The sequence below is a fragment of the Ictalurus punctatus genome, chromosome 23 (assembly GCF_001660625.3).
Source record: "Ictalurus punctatus breed USDA103 chromosome 23, Coco_2.0, whole genome shotgun sequence".
In the NCBI taxonomy this organism is placed as follows: Eukaryota; Metazoa; Chordata; class Actinopteri; order Siluriformes; family Ictaluridae; genus Ictalurus; species Ictalurus punctatus.
In genome coordinates, this window is record NC_030438.2 from 15,766,700 (window position 1) to 15,788,180 (window position 21,481).

At 39.2% G+C, this 21,481-nt stretch overlaps 1 protein-coding gene across 3 annotated transcripts in view; it reads right to left on the reverse strand.

Moving 5' to 3' along the window:
• adam22 (ADAM metallopeptidase domain 22) overlaps positions 1 to 21,481 on the reverse strand; it is an 88,449-nt gene that overhangs the window by 66,078 nt on the left and 890 nt on the right. For all 3 annotated transcript variants that reach the window (XM_017453467.3, XM_017453468.3, XM_053674891.1), the window contains exon 3: positions 14,293 to 14,369. In XM_017453467.3, coding sequence (XP_017308956.1) covers positions 14,293 to 14,369 — 77 coding nt within the window. The remainder of the gene's footprint in view (positions 1 to 14,292; positions 14,370 to 21,481) is intronic.

Below are 21,481 nucleotides of genomic sequence, written 5' to 3' on the forward strand. Positions count from 1 at the left end.
TTATAAAATAACGTTTATGATTATTATTATCATTCTGTCTATAGATCCTCTCTCCTATAAAGCTGCACAGAGAAAGAGCTGATGTTTCCTCCGTGTCCCAATAAAAAAATAAAATAAAAACCCTGAAAGCAAGAAGAGGAGTCTAGACGAAAGAAGTCGAGACGCTGGGATTGGTTTACGCCCGCAGCCATTTGCTATTTAACCCTCCGACCGGAAAAGACATACTATTCTGTTCAGATGATTGACAGGGTCACGATGATCAGAACCATCCACTTAGTTTTTATGATTAAAACTATTATTATTTTAATTAACGTCATTCAGCTAAATGCTACAGTACATAGACAAGTCAAATCAATGAGACGTATTATGCAGTAAAAAAAAATATTAAAATAAAAACGGGACAGTGTTTACAGGATTTACAGCCTAAACGTTTGAAATATAATTTCTTTGATTCCCACTTTAAAAAGCAAAGATCTTTCTCGTTTTAAAACGTATTTTTTTCTTATAGACATACATGTCATGACTCAGTCAAGTCCCACACTGCATTTATAAAAATACAAAAGAAAAAAAAACGCCCTGTACACCTTTTTGAAGATAAATTATAAAATATATAGCTCCACTCGTTCCTTTAGTGTGAAGCGACACTGCATATCAATTCAGTGCATTTCTGATCTAATTAGCACCACATGACACGTTCTCACCCACAAACACGCACGTCACAGCTTTTCCGAGATCATGACACCTTCCGTGGCCTTACAAATGAGGGCGTATTAGAGAAGCGCTGAGTCAGAATACACCTGTTCATCTTTATTACTTATTGTCACGTGCATGTGTGTGTTTTTTTCCATCATTTGTGTCAAATGATGAACGAATTAAAGATCCAGGCATTGGATTTTTTGTCCATGAACATACAGCTGTTCAGCTCGGTACTTGACTACTCTTCTGCCAGAAAACGGTGCTTGGATTTTGGTGTCAGCTTCAAACAGAAAAACTGGTGGTGATGGTGTACACGACACAGCGGGGCAGAGTTCAGTGTTCTCACTGCATTAACACACCAAAGCATCATCAGCTAATGATCAGGTGCTTCAGGAGTTGATTAGCGGGGAAAAACACTCAGCTGTAGTGTTATGGCCTCTTAGGACTAGCGTAATAATGCTGTTACATAAGTGTGCTCAACAATGCATGCATCTAAGGCTTAGCCTTTTCCTGTCCATAGAGATTCGATATAGACACAATGGTTTTCAAATATCATGTTCAAATAAATTCCACAAATTCGAACTGTTAGCATAGCAAACATAAAGAGAATTAGCTACAAATGTTTAAAAAGTTTTTGTGATGGACAACTCAAATCCTGGTAAAGACTTTTCTGCACACAGAAATAAAGGACGTGTGGCCTCTTTGTCACTCTCTATAGAGGAGGTGTGGCCTCTTTGTCTTTCAGTCTCCATGAAGGAGGTGTGGCATCTTTATCTGTCAGTTTCATTAAAGGAGGTGTGGCCTCTTTGTCTGTCAGTCTCTATAAAGGAGGTGTGGCCTCTTTGTCTGTCAGTCTCTATTAAGGAGGTGGGGCCTCTTTGTCTGTCAGTTTCTTTAAAGGAGGTGTGACCTCTGTCTGTCATTCTGTATAAAGGAGCTGTGACCTCTTTGTCTCACAGTCTCCATGAAGGAGGTGTGGCCTCTTTAACTGTCAGTCTCTATAAAGGAGGTGTGGCCTCTTTGTCAGTCTCTGTGAAGAAGGTGTGGCCTCTTTGTCTGTCAGTCTCCATGAAGGAGGTGTGGCCTCTTTGTCAGTCAGTTTCTTTAAAGGAAGTGTGGCCTCTTTGTCTGTCATTCTGTATAAAGGAGGTGTGGCCTCTTTGTCAGTCTCTATAAAAGAGGTGTGTCCTCTTTGTCTGTAGGTCTCTATAAATCAGGTGTGAACCTGTCAGTCCCAGTGAAGGGAGGGAGTCTTCTGACTCATTAAAGCAAACACTTGTTTTTCAATTTTAAAAAAATACTATGCAAACTAAATATCATATAATCCATTTTGATCAGATATAATATATTCCATATTCAAATATTCCATCGAAACAACTCTTAACTGGAACTGATGGCTGCTTTTAATATATCTTTCATTAATCAGATCAACGTTTCAGACATCCCTATAAGACAAACAACAACAAACTCAGAGCAAAGTCACTCTCTCACCCCGCAGGCTCAGACAGATTAGCATGGGTTTGAATAATGAGGTGCATGAGTGTTACAGTGAATAGCAGCATGGCGTATAATTCATTGCAGATATTAATATACTAGCCAGAACTATTTCATTGGAATATTGAAAATTGAAGTTTTTCCTCAAGGTATCTTTAAAATCAGATGATTTCTCGTCCAGCTGTCATGTGACATACACATAGAGCCATTTTAACCATGGGTCAGTTTTCCACAGTATATTATGACAGGAAAAGATGCCCAACACTAATAAAAGAATGCGTAAATGAAGAGAGAAAAAGAAACTGCTACACATTCACTGCATAGGCTAGTTATCATTGCTCACAGAGCTGAAACAAATACACTGCAACAAATACACAGTGATATGTTTAATATATATTCATGTAGTGACTCTTAAAAATCTATATCCCAATGTACAGTGTATCTCCAATATACATCGTCCTACAAAGGTTAAATTAAAGAGGGACAACACATACTATATGGTACATTTGCAAGTGCGAATGAGTGTACGTGTGTGAGTGTATATGGCATAGTGCTGTGTGTGATGAAAAGTTCAGCTCTTTGTGATTTTGCTGTACAGATTTAAAAGCCTGCAGCGCATTACACTATCATCCGGCCTCCTGAGAACACCCAAACTGCAGCCTCAGCAACCCAAAGGTCTGGCTATACCTTTAGCTGAACCTCTATACACACACACACACACACACACACACACACACACACACACACACACTCACAGTAAATACAATATGACATATACATTCGACATACTTACTATACATGATTATATATATGTATATTCACAGAATGATACAGATACTGAAAGCGGCCTCTGATCTGTACTGTGAGTTTCAAGCAGGTACAAGATGCAAGATGTGCAAAGATCCATAAATATACACACCTAATTTATCACTGTCACATAACCTGCACACACAGTATGCAAGCTCATACACAAATCTGCCCTTAGCCCAAAAAAAAAAAAAAAGTGCAGTGTGTGTATGTTCTCATATGGAGATATGTGAGATACGCGAGGAATAAAACACAGCAAGGCATGTTGTTATAGGAAAATAATGAACGACGGGGTGGTGCGATGAGTGTTTATTATTGTTCTGGTAACACTTTACAACAACTGTACATGAATAATCATGCCTGAATCAGTACCTGAATGAATAATTACTTAAATATGAACTAATGATGAGTTAAGGCTAATGTACTAATCACGAACTAATGGAGAACTAAGCTTAATTTACGACGTGAGTCTTATGAATTCATGCGTGAATAAGACCAGAAAATCCATGTCATGTTAAAGAGAAACCATGTAGTGTCTTGTGGACAGCGCCACTGTCAGAGCTGCTGTTACAGGGAGAGAAAAAAAACAGCGCTGTTGTATATAAGGGATGTGTGTGTAGTGACATGTTCACTGAGAAACTGGGAATTGAGGCTCATGAAGGGTCCAAAGGGGTGCTCCTCCATCTGCCAACCTTCCTTTGCTCTAGACAGGATCAGGCTGTCAATTAACACACACACACACACACAAACACACAAGAAAACAGCCAAGACTTTTGTCCCAGCTGAACAAAGACACATAATTACTTTAAACCACCATGTTCCATGTTGCCACACTGTTATTGGACAAAAAAGGGGACATTTGCACAAATACTAACAGGATCATTATCATTACTCAGAAAGAAGACTGAACAATCTTCCTCTGATTTGACCTGTCCTCAATTGTGCCTGTCAATCTGCCATAAAACAAGGCTAAACTGAGTAGACTAAAAAGATGGAAATGATCTCAGTATATTAAAGCAGAAGAAAATGGAAGAACTTGTGTCTTTACAGCTTGCTATGTAATATACAAAGACTGTTCATTGTCCTTTATGTACAGTATTGTCAGGTACGGTGAGTACCAAAGACAGAATCCAAAGACAGAAACAGGAAACAGGCGGGGGTCAGGCGATTTACAATCAACGATAACTGGGATGATCAAAAGACACAAACGAGGAAACGGAAGTAGGTCAGTGGCTGGAGTATAACGACGTCAAACAAAATGCTCGGCAAAGTCAGGCGGCAAAACACTGAACAATACTTCGCACAGGTCAAAGACACATGGGGGGGGTTAAATATACAAACTAATCAAAGGTCAAACTGAAAACAGGTGCAAGCAATGATGGAAACGACCAATAACGACACAAGAGTGGAGACCAGTCATGAACCAAAACAAAACACACGTGGAAACGTAAAAACACATGAAAACACAGAAGTAAGCGCTGTAAGTGCTGCCGGCTGTTATGCATACTGATGTATTTAAGGCTAGTGTTTAAGGTTAAGTAATTTGGCTGTAATGCTGACAATCACGAATTAACAATATCAGATTCTTGAAAAAAAAGAAAAAAAAAAAAAAACACGCTCACATATGAATCAGAGACCACTGAATCAAACCATATGAGATTCAGCGGAATCATCAAATCAAAATATCAACCTGTTGCCTTAAGAATCCAAATCATATCATATCATGTTGAAGCCTGAGGTTTACACCCCTAGTAGCTCGTTATAGATAATCATTATTGTATAGAGTCAGCATCATCAGTTAAGGACAAAACATTAACATGAATTTCCATCGTCAATGTGTGTATGACATAAATGAGGCGGGGAAAAAACTGCCCTATAATGCAAATATATCTTTCATATCATATCATATAAATGTATATAATACAGTAGAAAAAAAAACATGAATGTACGAACATGCTCAGCAGGACAGATGTAGATAGTGGCAATGTATTGCTGATAACAAAAGGTAGCTCGCCTAATAATTAACGTGTAATTCCATCATTTTTGCTGAAAATGAAAAATAAATAAATAAATAACAAAACAACATTACTGAGTCAGGGAAGAAAAAAATCTCTGAGCCACAGTGAGTGGTGTGGGGTTGGTAGAATTTAAGCGATTTTCTTGTTAAACAAAAACATGTATTTATTCTCGAAACTGTCAGGAAACTATTCAATAATAGTCATTTCATTTATCCTCCTTGTTGAAATGTATATCTTTAACCAGGTGCAAAGCTGTTGATCTGAATAGACACCAGGCTAGTGACTAACGGGAGATGTAGGTCAGTTTCTCTGGACTTTTGTACATCAAACACGTATATACTTGGTGAGATTGACCGATTTTGAATGCTCACACGCTTTTATCATGCTAACACTGTTTGACTGGTGCCTGATGTTTTTAACAGGCTGGAGAACATAATACACAGATTAGATGATAAAATACACAAAGAACCTGACCTGACCTGGTTAAAAAAAAAATACACATCAAAAGCACACAGAAGCTGGCTTTGAAGATGTTTGGACATCAGCGATGGAGATATTCTAAGCCTTCACAGCAGTGCAATGTGGCATAACAACAGTTCAACTGTTTCATCTTTCATCTGGTACTCAGTAACCGTTTCAGTCACGTTGCTGTACCCGATAACGCTTTTATTCTCATAATGCTTCTGTAATACTGAGGAAACAACAGCAGATAAGTGTCTATGCAGAGTTGCAAATACTTGGGCCGTGCACTAGACCGCATACTTCCATGCTAAATACAATCGTCAGTAGACTACGGCAGTCAAGGAGTAGTGGTGGTTCAGTTGTTTGGGCGACTGAGCAGAAAGTCGTGAGGATTTTTTCATGCAGTTTGGGATGCAGTCTTGAATTTACTTTGAATGTGTATCGACTTCTGGGAGATTAATCTGCACAGTGGGAAAGGGCACAGCACAACCCGTGCTCCAAAAGACTTTGGAATGCCATTTTTCTACCAGAGAGAGTGCAAAATGACTGAATCGTATACAGACTACAGCGCCTTCCACTGCATAATGATTAATGCTGACTGTCATTCCTGATTTTTATTTTTCTTTCTTTCCTTTTTAAAGTCCACAGATCGTTTGCAGCACTTGCTTTATACTTTATGCTATACTAACTTGTTTTGACAAGAATAAAATCCTGATTCATCCACGTAAATACAAAGGGATGGAAAATTCGCAAGGGCCGGCAGTTTGCAAGGCGACGGGAGGAGGGGCTGCATCCTCTCACCACCCCCACAAATCAAGCCCTGTTGTTAACATACTATGAATTTTTCATGTTATTCTACCCCTAATTATATCAGCTCCTTTCACATTCTGTTATATATTTGCCCATTGTTATTTACAGTCCCCTTCAAATCTAATGCAACGGAAAGGGCAATTAGATTTTTGTCCGCTGTAGAATGAAGACATTTGGGTTTGAGATCAAAAGATGAATATGAGAAGAGAGTTTAGAGTTTCTGCTTTTATTTCCTGGTGTTTATATGTAGACGTGTTAAACGACATAGCACCTTTTGTATCAGACCACCCAATTTCTAGGCGAGCAAAAATATTGGAACATGTGACCGACAGATGTGTCTTGTTACCCAGGGGTGTCTTGTTAGATCGATTGTTTAAAAAATAAATAGCTCCGAACATCTACTCTTGGTTTTAGCCTTCAGTTTCACCAGTGAAGACTGCATTTATTGTTAAAAAGGATGAGCCAATATGAAGATCAGAGAGCTGTCTATGGGAGAAAAGCAAGCCATTTTGAAGCTGAGAAAAGAGGGGGAAAAAAAATCAATCAGAGGCATTGTACAGGAATTAGGCATATCCAATAGAACAATTTGGAGTGTCCTGAAATAGAAAGAAACCGCTGGTGTACTGAGCAACAGACACCGAATGGGTCGACAACACAAGGAAAACAACAACACCTGATGACAGAAACATTGTGAGAGCTGTGAAGTAAAACTCAAAAACAACAGTCATTGACATCACCAACATCCTCCACAGGGCAGGGGTGAAGGTATCACAATCCACCGTTCGAAGACTTTAAATTCTTCAAGACTTATCCTACACCTTTGCTCGCTTAAAAATTGTGTGGTCTGATCGTCGTCATCTAGATGTAAATATCAAGAAATAAAAGCTGAAAACCTAAACACTCGTCTCACGTCCATCTTTTGAAATCAAACCCAAATGTCTTTGGTGTGTAGCACAAACAAATGAATTGGCTCGTTCCAGTGGTTTTGCTATATTTCTGAATTGAGCTTACAAGTGCAATACTATCGTACCAGTAAAGCCGAACACTTTGAATTGAATTGAACAGAGGAAGAATACTGGGGGGGGAAACGAGACAAACCTAAAGAAAGTGTGACATTTGGTGAGGATCAGGATTCTTCTGATCTGGGTCAAACCAATAATCATCTTCACTGGAAAGCCGGTGCTAACTGAGAAAAGCTAGCGCAGACTAGCCTTAGGCAATGTCAGCTTTAACAGCAGAATGATTGTGTTGTAAATGTCATTGGAGTAGAAAGAGAAGCCAAGCATTTGTCTCTCCCTCTTACACGAAAACGTATTGATGCATTTCTCTCTCTCCTCTTCTGCTTGATGATCATATCTGGAGATGTCCACTGCTCCCCCACCTCCACAACACAGACTTAAGAGGGCATGAAGGACGACTTGAGGTTCTCCTTTCACCCTTCTGCTTCTCTATCGCTCCATCTATGCAGCACGGCTTTCTCTTTCTTATCTTTCTGTTTTCATTCAATTCACTGTATATCCTAATATCCCAAACTCAGGAAGACAACACAGCGTTAAAGATGTCTACAAGACAATAGCCGCACCTTAGCCATAAAGGATGGATGCATTTAGTGTATGTGCAGAGCATTAAGAGAACAGACGCATTATAAAATCACAGAGAGGAGATATATATAGAAGGTATACAGGGGTTAATAAGCGCCGTCGGGTTAAAAATTGTAGCCGGGAGGCAAAAAGGAATTAGGACGAACACTGACACTTCCATAGCTCCTTATATATTCCTGACACACCTGAGCCCCATGGTGTTCCTTTTTATTGTTTAGCCTTTTCATGCTCAGACGCTTTTCTGGCTGCTCTTTATTTTCCGAAAATACACATTTAAGTCTGAAATGCATAACAGACTTAGAGAGCATCTATCTGTCCTCTATACGGTTTAGAACTAACACTCTGACCATCTATTTTTATATTAAGCCCCAACACTTCCTTTTGTGTCACAGCCAAATGCTGTAACTGCTTGACTAACGCTACGCTGACAATAAAAGCTTGACTTTTCTTCATAGGCACACTGGGGCCTCTGGGGTTGGGGGTTCGAATCCCGTCTCCGCCCTGTGTGCACGGAGTTTGCATGTTCTCCTCGTGTTCTCCGGTTTCCTCCCCCAGTCCAAAGACATGCAGTGTAGGCTAACTGGCATTTCAAAATTATCCGTAGTGTGTGACTGGGTGTGTGTGCGATTGTGCCCTGCGAAGGGTTGGCACCCCGTCCAGGGTGTCCCCTGCCTTGTGCCTCGAGTTCCCTGGGATAGGCTCCAGGTTCCCCGTGACCCTTTATAGGATAATCGTAACGGAGAATGGATGGATGGACTTTATTTCCTAACACACTGACATACCGCATGACATGCTTGGTTAAATAGGGTCTCTGGTTCGATCCTGAGTTCGGGTTACTCTCTGTGCATGTTCTCCCTGCAATCTCTCTCTGGGCTCGACAGTTTCCTCCCACCTCCCGGTAGGTGTACTGGCAAATTTAAATCGCCCCTTAATGTGAGAGTGTGTGCATGGTGCCCTGCAACAGACTGGAATCCCAACCAAGGATGAATTCTCCCACATTCCGCCCAGTGTTCCCGTGACAGGCTGCGGATCCACCTGACCAGGATAAAGCAGTGACTGAATGTGCGTGAATGAACAGACATTTTTGCTACACATTGAGAAAAAAATTATGCAGGGAACTCCAAAAATGAGCCTCCGAAAATGACTGTTTCCTCTAGAACGATGCCAAGTGTGCCAGTTTTGAGGCGTATTGAATGGTGGATGTTGATGATAGTCTATTGCACTAAAGTGTTTGACATTTTTCTTTTTTGTTCGTCTGTTTTCTCTTTTCTGTACTCTTAAACCAATTTCAACACAAAATTCTCAGGTTCAGCTTTTATGACCACCACATGCCACAGTTAAACTGTCCGTAATTGTTTGTATAATGTGTGCAATCTGTATTCATCAGATCATGTTCGTAATCTTCTGATTTATTCTGGAGCACGGGAAGAGCTGAGCAGCGCTAAAATCACAGATATGAAGGATTTCTGTGTGCTGCAGTCCGACTTTACGCCGAGGTCGGTACATTTTTCCACAGGCGTCATCCATATTCAAAAGAGCCGATGGAAACAAAGCAAGAACAACGAAACAAAATCCCAAGTGAATACAAATCAGCTAACTCACCAGTCCTGAGCTACATCCACCGAGACACACACACACACACACACACACACACATTGACTGCAGTGGAATCAGGTCTGATCTACAAATGCAATATTTCTGACCATTTGCATGTCAAATTAAAGAATAACACACTTTGCATGTGTGTGTGTGTGTGTCAGAACATTTTTACCAACCCACGCAAAATGAGAATTAAAAACATTTTGTATAAACATTCAAGATTGCAGTCTGAAAGTCCAAGTTTACACAGAACCAGAACCGCCCACATAACACCGCATGACTCAAAAAAAAAAAGAAAAAAAAAGAAAAGAAAAACCACAAATCTCAGAGAGAAATAAGAATCACATGTGAAGGCCAACATCACATCATCATTTCTCTCGGTACAAAGCCAATATTTCAACATATATATATATATATAAAACACAAAATATTTAATATTTTTAATTTCAATTATAATCAATAATAAATTCCTATATATTAACTGTAGTTGTGTAGTTGTGTTTACTGTACTAAATATTTTGCTTAATTTTTGGTGTTTTTTGTCTCTGTCTTCAGTTCCTGTGTCTTATATTTAATTTCTTTTTTTTTTTTGTAAATCTGCCCTACTGTCAAAAATAATAAATAAATAATATAACACATGAAATGAAATGATTGTGCGTTTGCTCCATTTAGGACTAAAGCTTCCTTTCAGCGTCGGCCTGCTGTGTTTCTTTTTTGGCCGTACGTTCCGTCGTCATGGCGACGTGGGATGATCGAAAAGGAGAACCCCCCCATTTTTTGTCGACTCCCCTCTAATGTAGCGCTGGGCTTCATTAGTCACAATATGCACAGGCTGGGGTTTGTGTGTGTGTGTGTGTGTGTGTGTGTGTGTGTGGAGAGAGAGAGGGGGGGGGGGTGTTCTCTCTCTGGGATATACAGATAACACCATTCACATTCAAAATAGAATTTTTTTTCTTCTTCTTGGAATCAGCTGCCTTTGAATAAAATATGATCTGAGAAAGCAAATGTACACTTTTCCCAAAGAAAAGCTTTAAAATGAATAAAAAATACTGCAATTATTTGACGATATTCGTATCACCTCCGTGCACCTCCTCCACTTCGGTCATCAAGCATTTTAAAGCAGTGAAGGTCATTGATCATTCAGAGCAAACACGGCCTCTTAGAGGAGGGTAAAGAAGAGGCCAGCTCATTTAACACTGTATACACAAACACACACACACACACACACACACACACACACACACACACACACAGTTATACAATGGCTGAAACAACAAGGACAGTTTGATATGAAATCACCCGCAGAACAAGACAAAGAAAGTGACTGGATTTTTATTGAAGAGGAATTGAACTGGAGTGATTAATTAGGAGCACTGCTAGATCAGACAAGATTACTGAGCTCAAAAACAAAAGACTAAAACGACGCAATCATACTGATACTGACAGCATACACACACTAACATACGGTAACAACCCACAGAAAGACTGGGAGAGGGAGCGAGAGAGAGAGAGAGAGAGAGAGAGAGAGAGAACGAGTGAGAGAGAGTGAGAGAGAGTGAGAGAGAAAGAGAGAGCGAGAGAGAGAGAGTGAGAGAGAGAGAGAGAGAGAGAGAGAGAGAGAGAGAACGAGTGAGAGAGAGTGAGAGAGAGATAGAGAGAGCGAGAGAGAGAGAGAGAGAGAGCAGAAGAATCCACAGCCATCCAATCCTAACCCTAATTTGATTCCATACCTTTGACGTGTTTCCTTCTGAAACAGGAAATCAGTGTCATGCGGTTTTGAAGTGCTTGACTGAATTCTACAACAGCCAGTAGATTTTCAAGATACACCACACACACACACCCAGAATCTAAACAAACCTGACAGTAGCTTAGCGAGCTAGGCTAAATATGGAGGATGCTGATTGAACAAAGGGGGATTTCATTGAAAATATATACATGTCCACGCCCGATGGGAGTTAGCTAACCAGCTAGCTACACCTAGATAGATGAGATACAGAACAGATGAGAAAACTTTCACCTCTGTTCCCAAAAAGCCACAAAATATTCACCCAAACACAGCAAGCACAATTAGTTATCCACTCACTAGCGCTAGCTGTTTAGCTAAAACAACCTCATAACTGGGTAACGATATAAACGTCACAAAACCTCAGCTGACTGTTATTCACATGAAAATGAAATTCGTTATTTATAGAGATATTTGTCTAAATCAGCACAAAATTTGCGAATCCCTAGCAACATCTAAATTAAGTTGCATTATATATATAATGAGAGAGAAAGTTTGAATTCGTTAAAGAGTCGAGGAATCACATCATTCCAAGATGCCAATCTATACCCAGTATTCACTGTATTACACACACTCGCACATCTCCGTCCATATTTTCTGCACCAGTACTTCACCAAGATACCGAGAAAGGATGATTACCGTCATTAAATTCCCACTGCAATTATGTGATGTTCAGTGTGATGTAGACATATAGCTTTTTAAAATATATATATTTGAACAGATTTTTTTTCAGTGTGTGATCTGAAGTCACTAATCCTGTAATGGTATTAGCATTGTATCAGCGTATTTCACGTGATGGTTTTGCATTCCCATTAAATTACTGTGAATGCTAGAATAATTACAGAGCTCCTTACGACACACACACACACAAACACACACACACACACACACACACACACACACACACACACACAGCTCACCAAGAGCCTCACAGAGAGAAAAAGAAACTCATATATTAAAAGTTGGATGTACTTCATGGTTGTTATTTGAAGGGTCCGCTGAAACATTCACGAAGGTGCATTATTACCATTCGCCCACATTTGCTGCTGTTCTGCTGCCTGTGTTACAGACGGCAATATCACTGCAGGTTAGAAGCAGTCGCAAAAGTTCCCAAAGGTTACATAGATATGGCCACAAAATAACAAGAACGGCAAGGAAGGAGGGAAAGGTGGACGGAAGGATGGCTGGATGGAAGGGAGGAAGGAAGGAGAGAAGGGAGGAAGGAAGGAGAGAAGAAACAAAGACAGAACGACGGAAGGAAGGAGGGAAGGATGGAAGGAAGGAAGGAGGGAAAAAGGAAAAGAGGAAGGAAGGATTTGATTGAAGGAAGGAAAAAGGAAAAGAGGAAGGAAGGAAAGAAGGAAGGAAGGACAGACTGAAAGAAGGAAGGAAAAGGGAAAAGCGGAAGGAAAGAAAGAAGGAAGGAAGAGAGGAAGGAAGGAGGGAAGGAGGGAAAGACTGAAGGACTGAAGGAAGGAAGAAAGGAAGGACTGAAGAAAGTAAGGAAAAAGGAAATGACGAAGGAAGGAAGGAAAAAGAGGAAGGAAAGAAGGATGGAAGGACGGAAGGATGGAAAAGCAGAACGGAGGAAGGAAGGACTGAAGGAAGGAAGGAAGGACTGAAGAAAGTAAGGAAAAAGGAAACAAGGAAGCAAGGAAGGAAAAAGAGGAAGGAAAGAAGGAAGGAAGGACAGAAGGATGGAAAAGCAGAAAGAAGGAAGGAAGGAAGGAGGGAAGGAAAGACAGAAGGAAGGAAAGCAAGAGAACAGAGAGTGATATTTTATAAATGTTAAATGTCAGTAACTCAAAAAATCTTGCAGAAAAGAAGACGAAGACGAAGAGGAAATTAAGGAAGAAATATGAGAACTATCTTGCGTGAGGCCATGAACGCGCTGTAATTAACACTTTGTTTTAGGAACGAGTGCTACAAATAACATTCTTTCATTATAGGCCGGTTTCCCAGACAAGGATTAAGTCTAGTCATAAAATAAAATGGGCTTTTAAACTGGACTAAAGCTAAATCACTTTCTAAGGTTTAACTTAATCTACATTTACATGATCTGACTTTACTCCAGGAGTGAATGGGGATTTAAATAAAACCTCTGAGGAGGAAGTTTAATGCTGTCAAATGAGAGACATGGATTATTTGTACCATGCCAGTAAAGCCCCACAGACATCACCAGCCAGAGCAAATGACATTTCGAAGAATATGGACACTTTCCAGGGATGTTTTGCAACCACACTCATATTTCCAGTGACAGAGCTGTGGCCTATTAGTAGGAAATATGCCAGAAAGCAAACGGCACACACAAAGTCATTAGTATCTAATGAATAAACAAGAAAGACAAAATTAGGATTGCAGCCAGCAGTCGTTACAAAACAGCAGATATCCAGCTTTTCTCTCATTAGAACATGGTCACATGATTGCAAATTTGTAAGAATTGCACAAGCAAACTTGTGTGAAAAGATACAATTGGTTAAGGTTAAGGGTGAGGGGTGAACATAAGCCTGCTCTCTCTCTCACAACAGAAAAAAACAGATAAGTACTGCTATCTGTGCTACAGAGGGAGGCCTGGCACTGGGGTCATCAACCCATGTTCATTCCTTCATAAATATGCAGATGCTTACAGTCTTACAGTGTGTAGACTCGCTATCGGCAAAGAGAGAGAGTGAGAGAGAGAGAGAGAGAGAGATGGTTTCCCATCAGCCGGATGTAGTGATCGATAGGACTCTAGGCAAGGATCCTCTCCTGAGGCTTCAGCATAAATCTCCAGCCATTATGATCCAGAAGTCCATCAGCAGCTCTAAAACTCTCACCAAAGGCCTCTGCTCTTTCCATCGCTCAAAAACTTTCTACCCGCATTATTCATATCTTCCAGTGCATTTTACCTAACCTCTTAATCTTTACAGCAAGCACACTCACCTTATAACAATGTAATAACAGGATCTCAAGCTTGTCATAGCACACATATTGGGCAATTACTTTTCAAACAGCGGAGAAAAGATGTACTAGTGGTACTCACTGATTCAATTCCATGTCTAGGATGAAAGTCTGGTCGAAAGCTTTCACCTGGAAACTGGCTTGGGCCAAATGATTCTTCTGTAAAGGACAGAGCGGAAGTAAAGGTTAGAGTTAAGCAAGGGATAAATACTTAAAATAAGGGTTAAATACATAAAATAAGGGTTAATTAAATAAATAAAAGAAGGGTTAAATAAATTAAAGAAGGGTTTTAAAAAATAAAAGAAGGATTAAATACATACCAGAAGGGTTAAATAAATGAAACTGACATAAAGGGTCTTACTCATTAAACAAATATTATCATAATAATAATAATAATAATAATAATAATAATAATAATAATAGTGCCTTTCTATCTCTTAAGTATTTTAATTTCAATATTAAACCAATTGGAAAATGTTCAGAAGTAGTTCCTGCTGTAACATACATCAGTATATATTAACTCACTCTAAACGTTGTTGTTTCTATAGTAACAGCTTATAGACCCGGACTTGTACGGCAGACTCTCCACACAATCTAAGACTAATAATAAACAGATTTTTTTTTTAAAGAAAAAAAAAAGTGTTGTTATTTAACAAAGTAAAATGCATAATTATTCATTATGTTAGCAAACATTTATGTAAATTTTATGGAAGGAGTCTCCAGTGCTTTGTAGTGGCAGTAAGTTTTCTGCCACAGGGAAGTGTTCGGGTCAGATGTGTTTACGCGTTGCGGTTTCTCAGTAGCATCACAAGCTGGGGTTTTTTTGTCTTATTAAACATCAAGAGAGAAAAAAAGAGAAGCTGATGAGAGAGCGATGGATTACCGCTGTTATAATGGAAGCGATATAAGGTACTGACTTGTTTTGCGGACGTTCCATAACGTTAAAAGTAATGTTGGATTGCTTTTCCGTATCAGCAAGACACATTGTGTGTTATTCTGTCCCCCCCAAAAAATTAATAACCCATGAAAAAGCAGTTCTTTCAGTTCGGTTTTAGCTGACTTGGGTTAAATGACTCATCTATGAAGGAGAGACTGGTATGGATGTCCATTTCTGTTAAATAGAAAAATTTAAATTTGCATAAGATTTATAAATTTTTTTATACATACACATATAAATATATATCTCAAAACTTTGACTGATTTGATTTTAACTTGAGATAATAAGCCACATTTTGATAATAAAATGTTAATTTTGAAGTACTGCTGCTGCCAAAAGTCAATAAGTAAACAAACAAACAAATAAATAAATAACACTGTATGTTGTTTTTCTTTTCTATCTGGCAGAAATTGGCTTCTATAGGACTAGAAACTAGAAAAATGTTCCATTTTTTACATAGCAAACATAGAAATTTCTCTGAGTTCATTGTTGTTGTTGTTGTGTTTTTTTGTTTTTGTTTTTGTTTTTTTGTTTTTTTTGGGGGGGGGGGGGTCCTGTGGTCTAATTGGTTTTAATTCAGTGCAGCTCTGCTGTGAACACAGGGGCCGGGCTGGTGGCATTGTGATTGTGCCGCTGGTTAATTCAGTGTCCGCGTGGCCCCATATGGCTGAGGCTTTATAACAGCCCCCTTAGGGAAAGAGAGAAAGCATTTGGCCCACAGCACATTGTTCTTGTAGCATTCAGCCTGTGTGTGTGTGTGTGTGTGTGTGTGTGTGTGTGTGTGTGTGTGTGTGTGTGTGTGTGAGTGAATGTGCAGGGAGCAATCGAAGTGTGTGCATAGATTGGAGTCCCAACCCTAATCTAACATTTCCCAAAGGAGCGACCATGGCTGGAGGTGAAAGGGGAAAGGGGGATCCTCAAATCTTCACTTATGAACGACCACCCTTCCCCCCAACACATTTCTGCCCACGTGCCTAGAAGACCCACCCCAAAATCTGTTGTCGCCGACATGAGCAAAGTGCTGCCTCCACACATATATCAACGCACCTGCATCAGACTGCATTATCTTACACACATAAATCTCATTAAAGAGATCCAAAGTAGAGCTCTTTCGAGAGGGGAGAAACTGTGTAAGACGAGACCGGAGTTTGCAGGAGAGGTTCTTAGTATCTTCCCCCTTTCCCATTGATTGCAATTACGCAGCTTTGCCTCAGTCACCTCTCCAAATGTGTTGTATCCTCACTAAATTCTCTCCAGTCCAGTTTTGCTGATCCCCCCCAATTAAAAAAAAGAGCTAACTATAGAAAGCTATCAGACCCCGATTTCACATTGATCCTACTCTATAAATAAAACACCTCATTTGCTTTTGAGACAGATCTGCTTCGAGCTGCACGCCAGGCTAAAATCAGATCGGCTGCACAATAGAAGGCGAGATTTAAGGGCATTCTGAGACGTTTAGATGCATTTATAATGTCTTAGTGCATACTCGTCATTCAGAAGGCTGTAACTGCTGAATCACTGAGCCGTTACGCTCCACTGTGGTTTTCTAAAACACGGATATGGGCTGTTTTGGTCGACTCGGAATACAGACAGGGGGAATGTTTGGCAGTTCAAAGGAAAACTTTATAGAGCGTGATCACATTGTGCCATAATAAACAGCTAGTAACGTGCAATGTTAGATAATTAGCAATGCTAGACTCACTAACTGTGTACAGAATGAGGTGATAAATGCTTAGCTAGCTAGAGATTAGACATAGCACAGGCTACGCAATACTTCGGGACAGAATATAACGGTAATATTTTCCCTTATCAAACAAAACTGCTCAACCCAAGATGCTAGCTGAAACTTATATTATAAAATAGCCAGCTAGCTAGACAGCTATCTATCTAGCTATACATCTATCTAGCTAGCTAGCTAGTTAGACATATGTATTTCATTTCTGTATTTTAAATTAGTTTGTATCTGGTTTGATAAATGAGGCCCAATATTAGCGATGTATATGTAACCATGGTAAATGAATGCAAATAGTTACTTTTTTACTTAGAAGGCATTGTTATCCACAGTGACGTCCCAATAAGGCAAGATCCAATCCAAGTTTATCACTACATGTATGCACGTTCAAAATGGCTGCCTCAGGTCTCGCATTTGTTCGGTGTAATGGTTGTGTGCCTACTCAGAAATTACGGCTACGCATCCATTGCTGGTTCATGAACGTAAACAGAAGTGGCAGTACTTATGTGCATGACTACAATCCTTGAGTATACTGTTTACATCACGTGTTTTTAATTTTATGTTCCTATAACATGGTTACCGTTTGCTTGCGTTTAACAAATTTCTCACGTACAATTCGACCTACGAATATGTTTCGCGTGATAATCTTCTGTATCTTCTATATTACTACATAGTGAATACTTCGGTTCGTTCTGAGTCGATGCTCTTGACAAGAATCGCAAAGATGGCAGAAAAAGTTTTGTAGAGAAGCTAATCGAGGCACTCTAACCGAGAACAATCCCAGAATATTTGCTGTGAAATCGCTAATATTTTTACAAGTCATGGTTGTTTGGGCTATGTCCTGCCCTCTAGTGGTTATCGCTTTTAATCCTCCAGATGTGTGAAAAGGAGCGCAGACGATTATGTTTGCAACGCTGCTCGCATAGGATGAACATGTATACTCTCTAGCAGTCCTGGGATATGAACTCGCAACCTTTCATTCACCAGCAGAGTCTAAACCACCGAGCTACAACACGACAGAACACTGCTTTTGAATATATGTTTGAAATTGAGATGTTTTTGATCCTCAGATCTAAGCTAAGTATAAGCACTAATACAAATACTATACCAAAGTGCTGTAAAGACTGTCTGTGTCTGCTATTGATTCATATTTACTCAATCACTGGATAAACAGCTGAAGTGTAATGCTGGAAAATAACCAACACAATTTGGTTATCCCCCATCAGAAACCGCATCGTAACCGATACAGCGCATTAGCAAGATGAATCAGCTCTAAAGCCGAGCCAACCCCATCCTGACATTAGCGCATGCACACGCAAAAGAAAGGTTATAAATAAATAAATATGAGAGGAAAATATGGCCCTAGGCTCAGAATTGCGCAGACACGAATGCCCCAATGACGCTGCTAGTGAAAGGGGTAAGGATTGAAGTGCAAGGATTAAAACAGCTAATCCACTTATCTCTCTGCTTTTTGTATCGGTTCATCCAAACACCAATGATATGCTAATTAACCTTGAGACGTCAGAAATTGGGAATTTCAACCGATCCAAATATAAACAATGTGCACTAAGGCATTGCTCATAAGTATGAACATTTTAGGGAATTAATACCCACCTGAAATTTGGTGGGTTTTTTTTAAAGCAAGACACTATAGGTAGAAATGTTAGACGATATCCATCATTTTTCAGATTTTTGGATAAATTTATTACATCTGATCTTACATTGTACTAAAAAGGCTTGTTTATTGTCTACCTGCGACCACTGCGTTATCTGAAACTTAGCGGCTTTGATGACTTTAAGCTCCGCCCACTTTACACAATCCCACAATAGCTATATTTCCATCCAAGTTGCGAATTTAACTTATGGAATTGGAAAATTAGAATATCGCATAAAACATTTGCGAATAAAGCAGGGTTTCCAAACCATGTATTCAAAAGAACAAAACCATCACTTCTGGGGAAACTCGCGCTCTACTATTTTTACTTTTCTGAGCCAATTATCCAATCACATGATTTGATTTGTTGAGGCAAAGTCATATGACTTTTTTAACGCGCACTGAGGAATTTATTCAGTAAACGTGCTTACATCGTAGTTTTTGCCCATCGAATGAAATAATTATCCAACACAATTGAGTGCATAAATACGTGGAGATTTTATTCGCATCTAGTGGGTTTTTAATTCGATATGCCAAAATTCACATAAAAATACGTGGATGGAAACATAACTAGTGTTATATATCCCTGAACAGCTTGTTTCCTGATATTTCTCATTTTATAAGCCATTATGATGCCAAGTTCCCACAGAAATCACATGATATTGTTAATTAATAGTATTAATTAAGTATTGATTGATTAGTATTAATCATTATTGATTGATTAGTATTAATCATTATTGTTAATCTTTTTTTTTCTCAAAATGAGTTTTCTCCTTTCAGAACAAAAAATCTACATGACCTACATTCATGAAATGCTCACTCACTACTCAAAAAGATACTACAAAGGTATTTTTCAAAATAATGATCATTGTTGGCTTGATTATAAATTGTATACAGAAGATACCTCAGTAAGCCTTCCTCGTGAAGTGGCATCTTCTCAGTTAATTTGAATTCTTACATATTTAATTAATCGAAGCCTCATTTGCATAAAAAATAATTTCTTTGAAAAACTTCAAATACAAAAAAAAGTGTATTAAAGATTCAACTCAAAGGTGTTGATTTTATATATATATATATATATATATATATATATATATATATATATATATATATACACACATACATATAGCTTTTTATTTTATTTCCATATTCACCTGTAGTGTGTTGCGTTGTTTGTATCAAAATCACAAAACTAATATGTTAAATAATCATGTGTAGTTTACTTTAGTTGGCTTTAAGGCTCTCAAATTCTTTTCTTGTAAGTCTAACAGGATACAAACACAGGGATTCACTAAGTAGAGTGTTGATTCATACAATCAGAGTAAAGTGTTTTTCCTCTATTTATTGAAGCCTCATTAGGGGGTTTGATTTGTGCAGAAGTTAATGTTAATGCTTGCTCTGTGTGGCAGTTGCATTAGCAACACAAAAGGTTCATGAGCGCGACAATATGGCGGATGTTTCAATAAGCTAAGCATCCTTTAATTGATAAATTAACATTTCTAAAATGAATCTAAACCTGGCACCTCAGCTAAAGAATGAATCACACATCCAGGCGTTTTTTCATCGACTCTCTGCTTATGTCATGATCAGCCTACGCATGATGTAAAGCTTCTGACATGCTTACATGAGCAACTGAGTACAAAATTGGTCTTATAAATGAGAATAAAAGCATACAGCGGTTTCCACTCTGTGCAGGTTAATGGGCACTAAAAAATTTAACAATTTTTATTATTCTACTTTATACCAGAGCGCTGTTGAATTCTCAGATCTGATTGGTCAGAAGGTATTTTTTTTTGTCATTTTCTGTAGTACCAGCTGTAATTGAAATGATAGGTTTCTGTAGTAACAGCTCATTCACAGGCATGTGAATGGCGAACGCTCTACATAACCTAAGGCTAAGAAAAAAACAGATTTAAAAAAGTGTTGATATTTTATTCATTCATTTTCCGCACTGCTTATCCTACACAGGGTCATGGGGGAGCCTGGAGCCTATCCCAGTGAGCACAAGGTGAGGGACACCCTGGACAGGGTACCAACCCATCACTGGGCACAATCACACACACACATTCACACACTACATACAATTTCGAAAGGTCACTCAGCCTACAGCACACGTCTTTGGACTGGGGGAGGAAACCGGAGTACCCCGCTCACACAGGCGGACCCGAGATTCAAGCCCCCGACTCTGGATGTGCGAGGCAAACATGCTATCCACTAAGCCACCATGCCCTTCGGGGTTGATATTTAACAAAGAAAAACATTCATGGAAGGAGGTTTCACCGGTCAGTACGTTTTCCACCACATGACCGTGCACTTTCCAGTTTCTCGATAACATGCCAAGCTGTATTTGATCCCTTTATAACTTCAAGAGAGAGAAAAAGAGAGGCTGGTGACGGACCGACTGTTTATACCTGTTATAATGCAAGTGATAACAGAAACTTATTTGTCTCATGGTTGCTCCACATGGATGCTCCACAACATAAAATGTAACTATAAACAGTTAAAAAGTACGTGTTCTTTAATAAATAAAAATGTAATAGTTGACCAATCTGTGTGGTATAATAGGAATAAAACACTTTGCAGTTGCTGGAAAATAACCCACTTCAGGTTGGTAAAACCTCCTCTTCATCACACACCGAGTTGTTGATTATCTTCCTATAACAGCGTGTCCCTTACTCATTTGAATGGTTTACCTAGAAGTGATTTAACACTCGCGATGTTTTTACTTTGCATGTGTGCATTGTGTATTGCGTTTTGTAGAGCGCGTGCGCATCCTTTGTTTGCCAAAGCCGCGCGCGTTGGACCGTCGGGTCTCAGGTGCGCGAGGAGCATTTATAACGCTCATCAATAAATAGAAATGAAGTCCGTATCAACCGGAAGCAGACGCCAAGTACGCCCAAGCAAAGCGAAAACTGGCAGGTCGATTGAGAGAAAACACGAAAACGTAA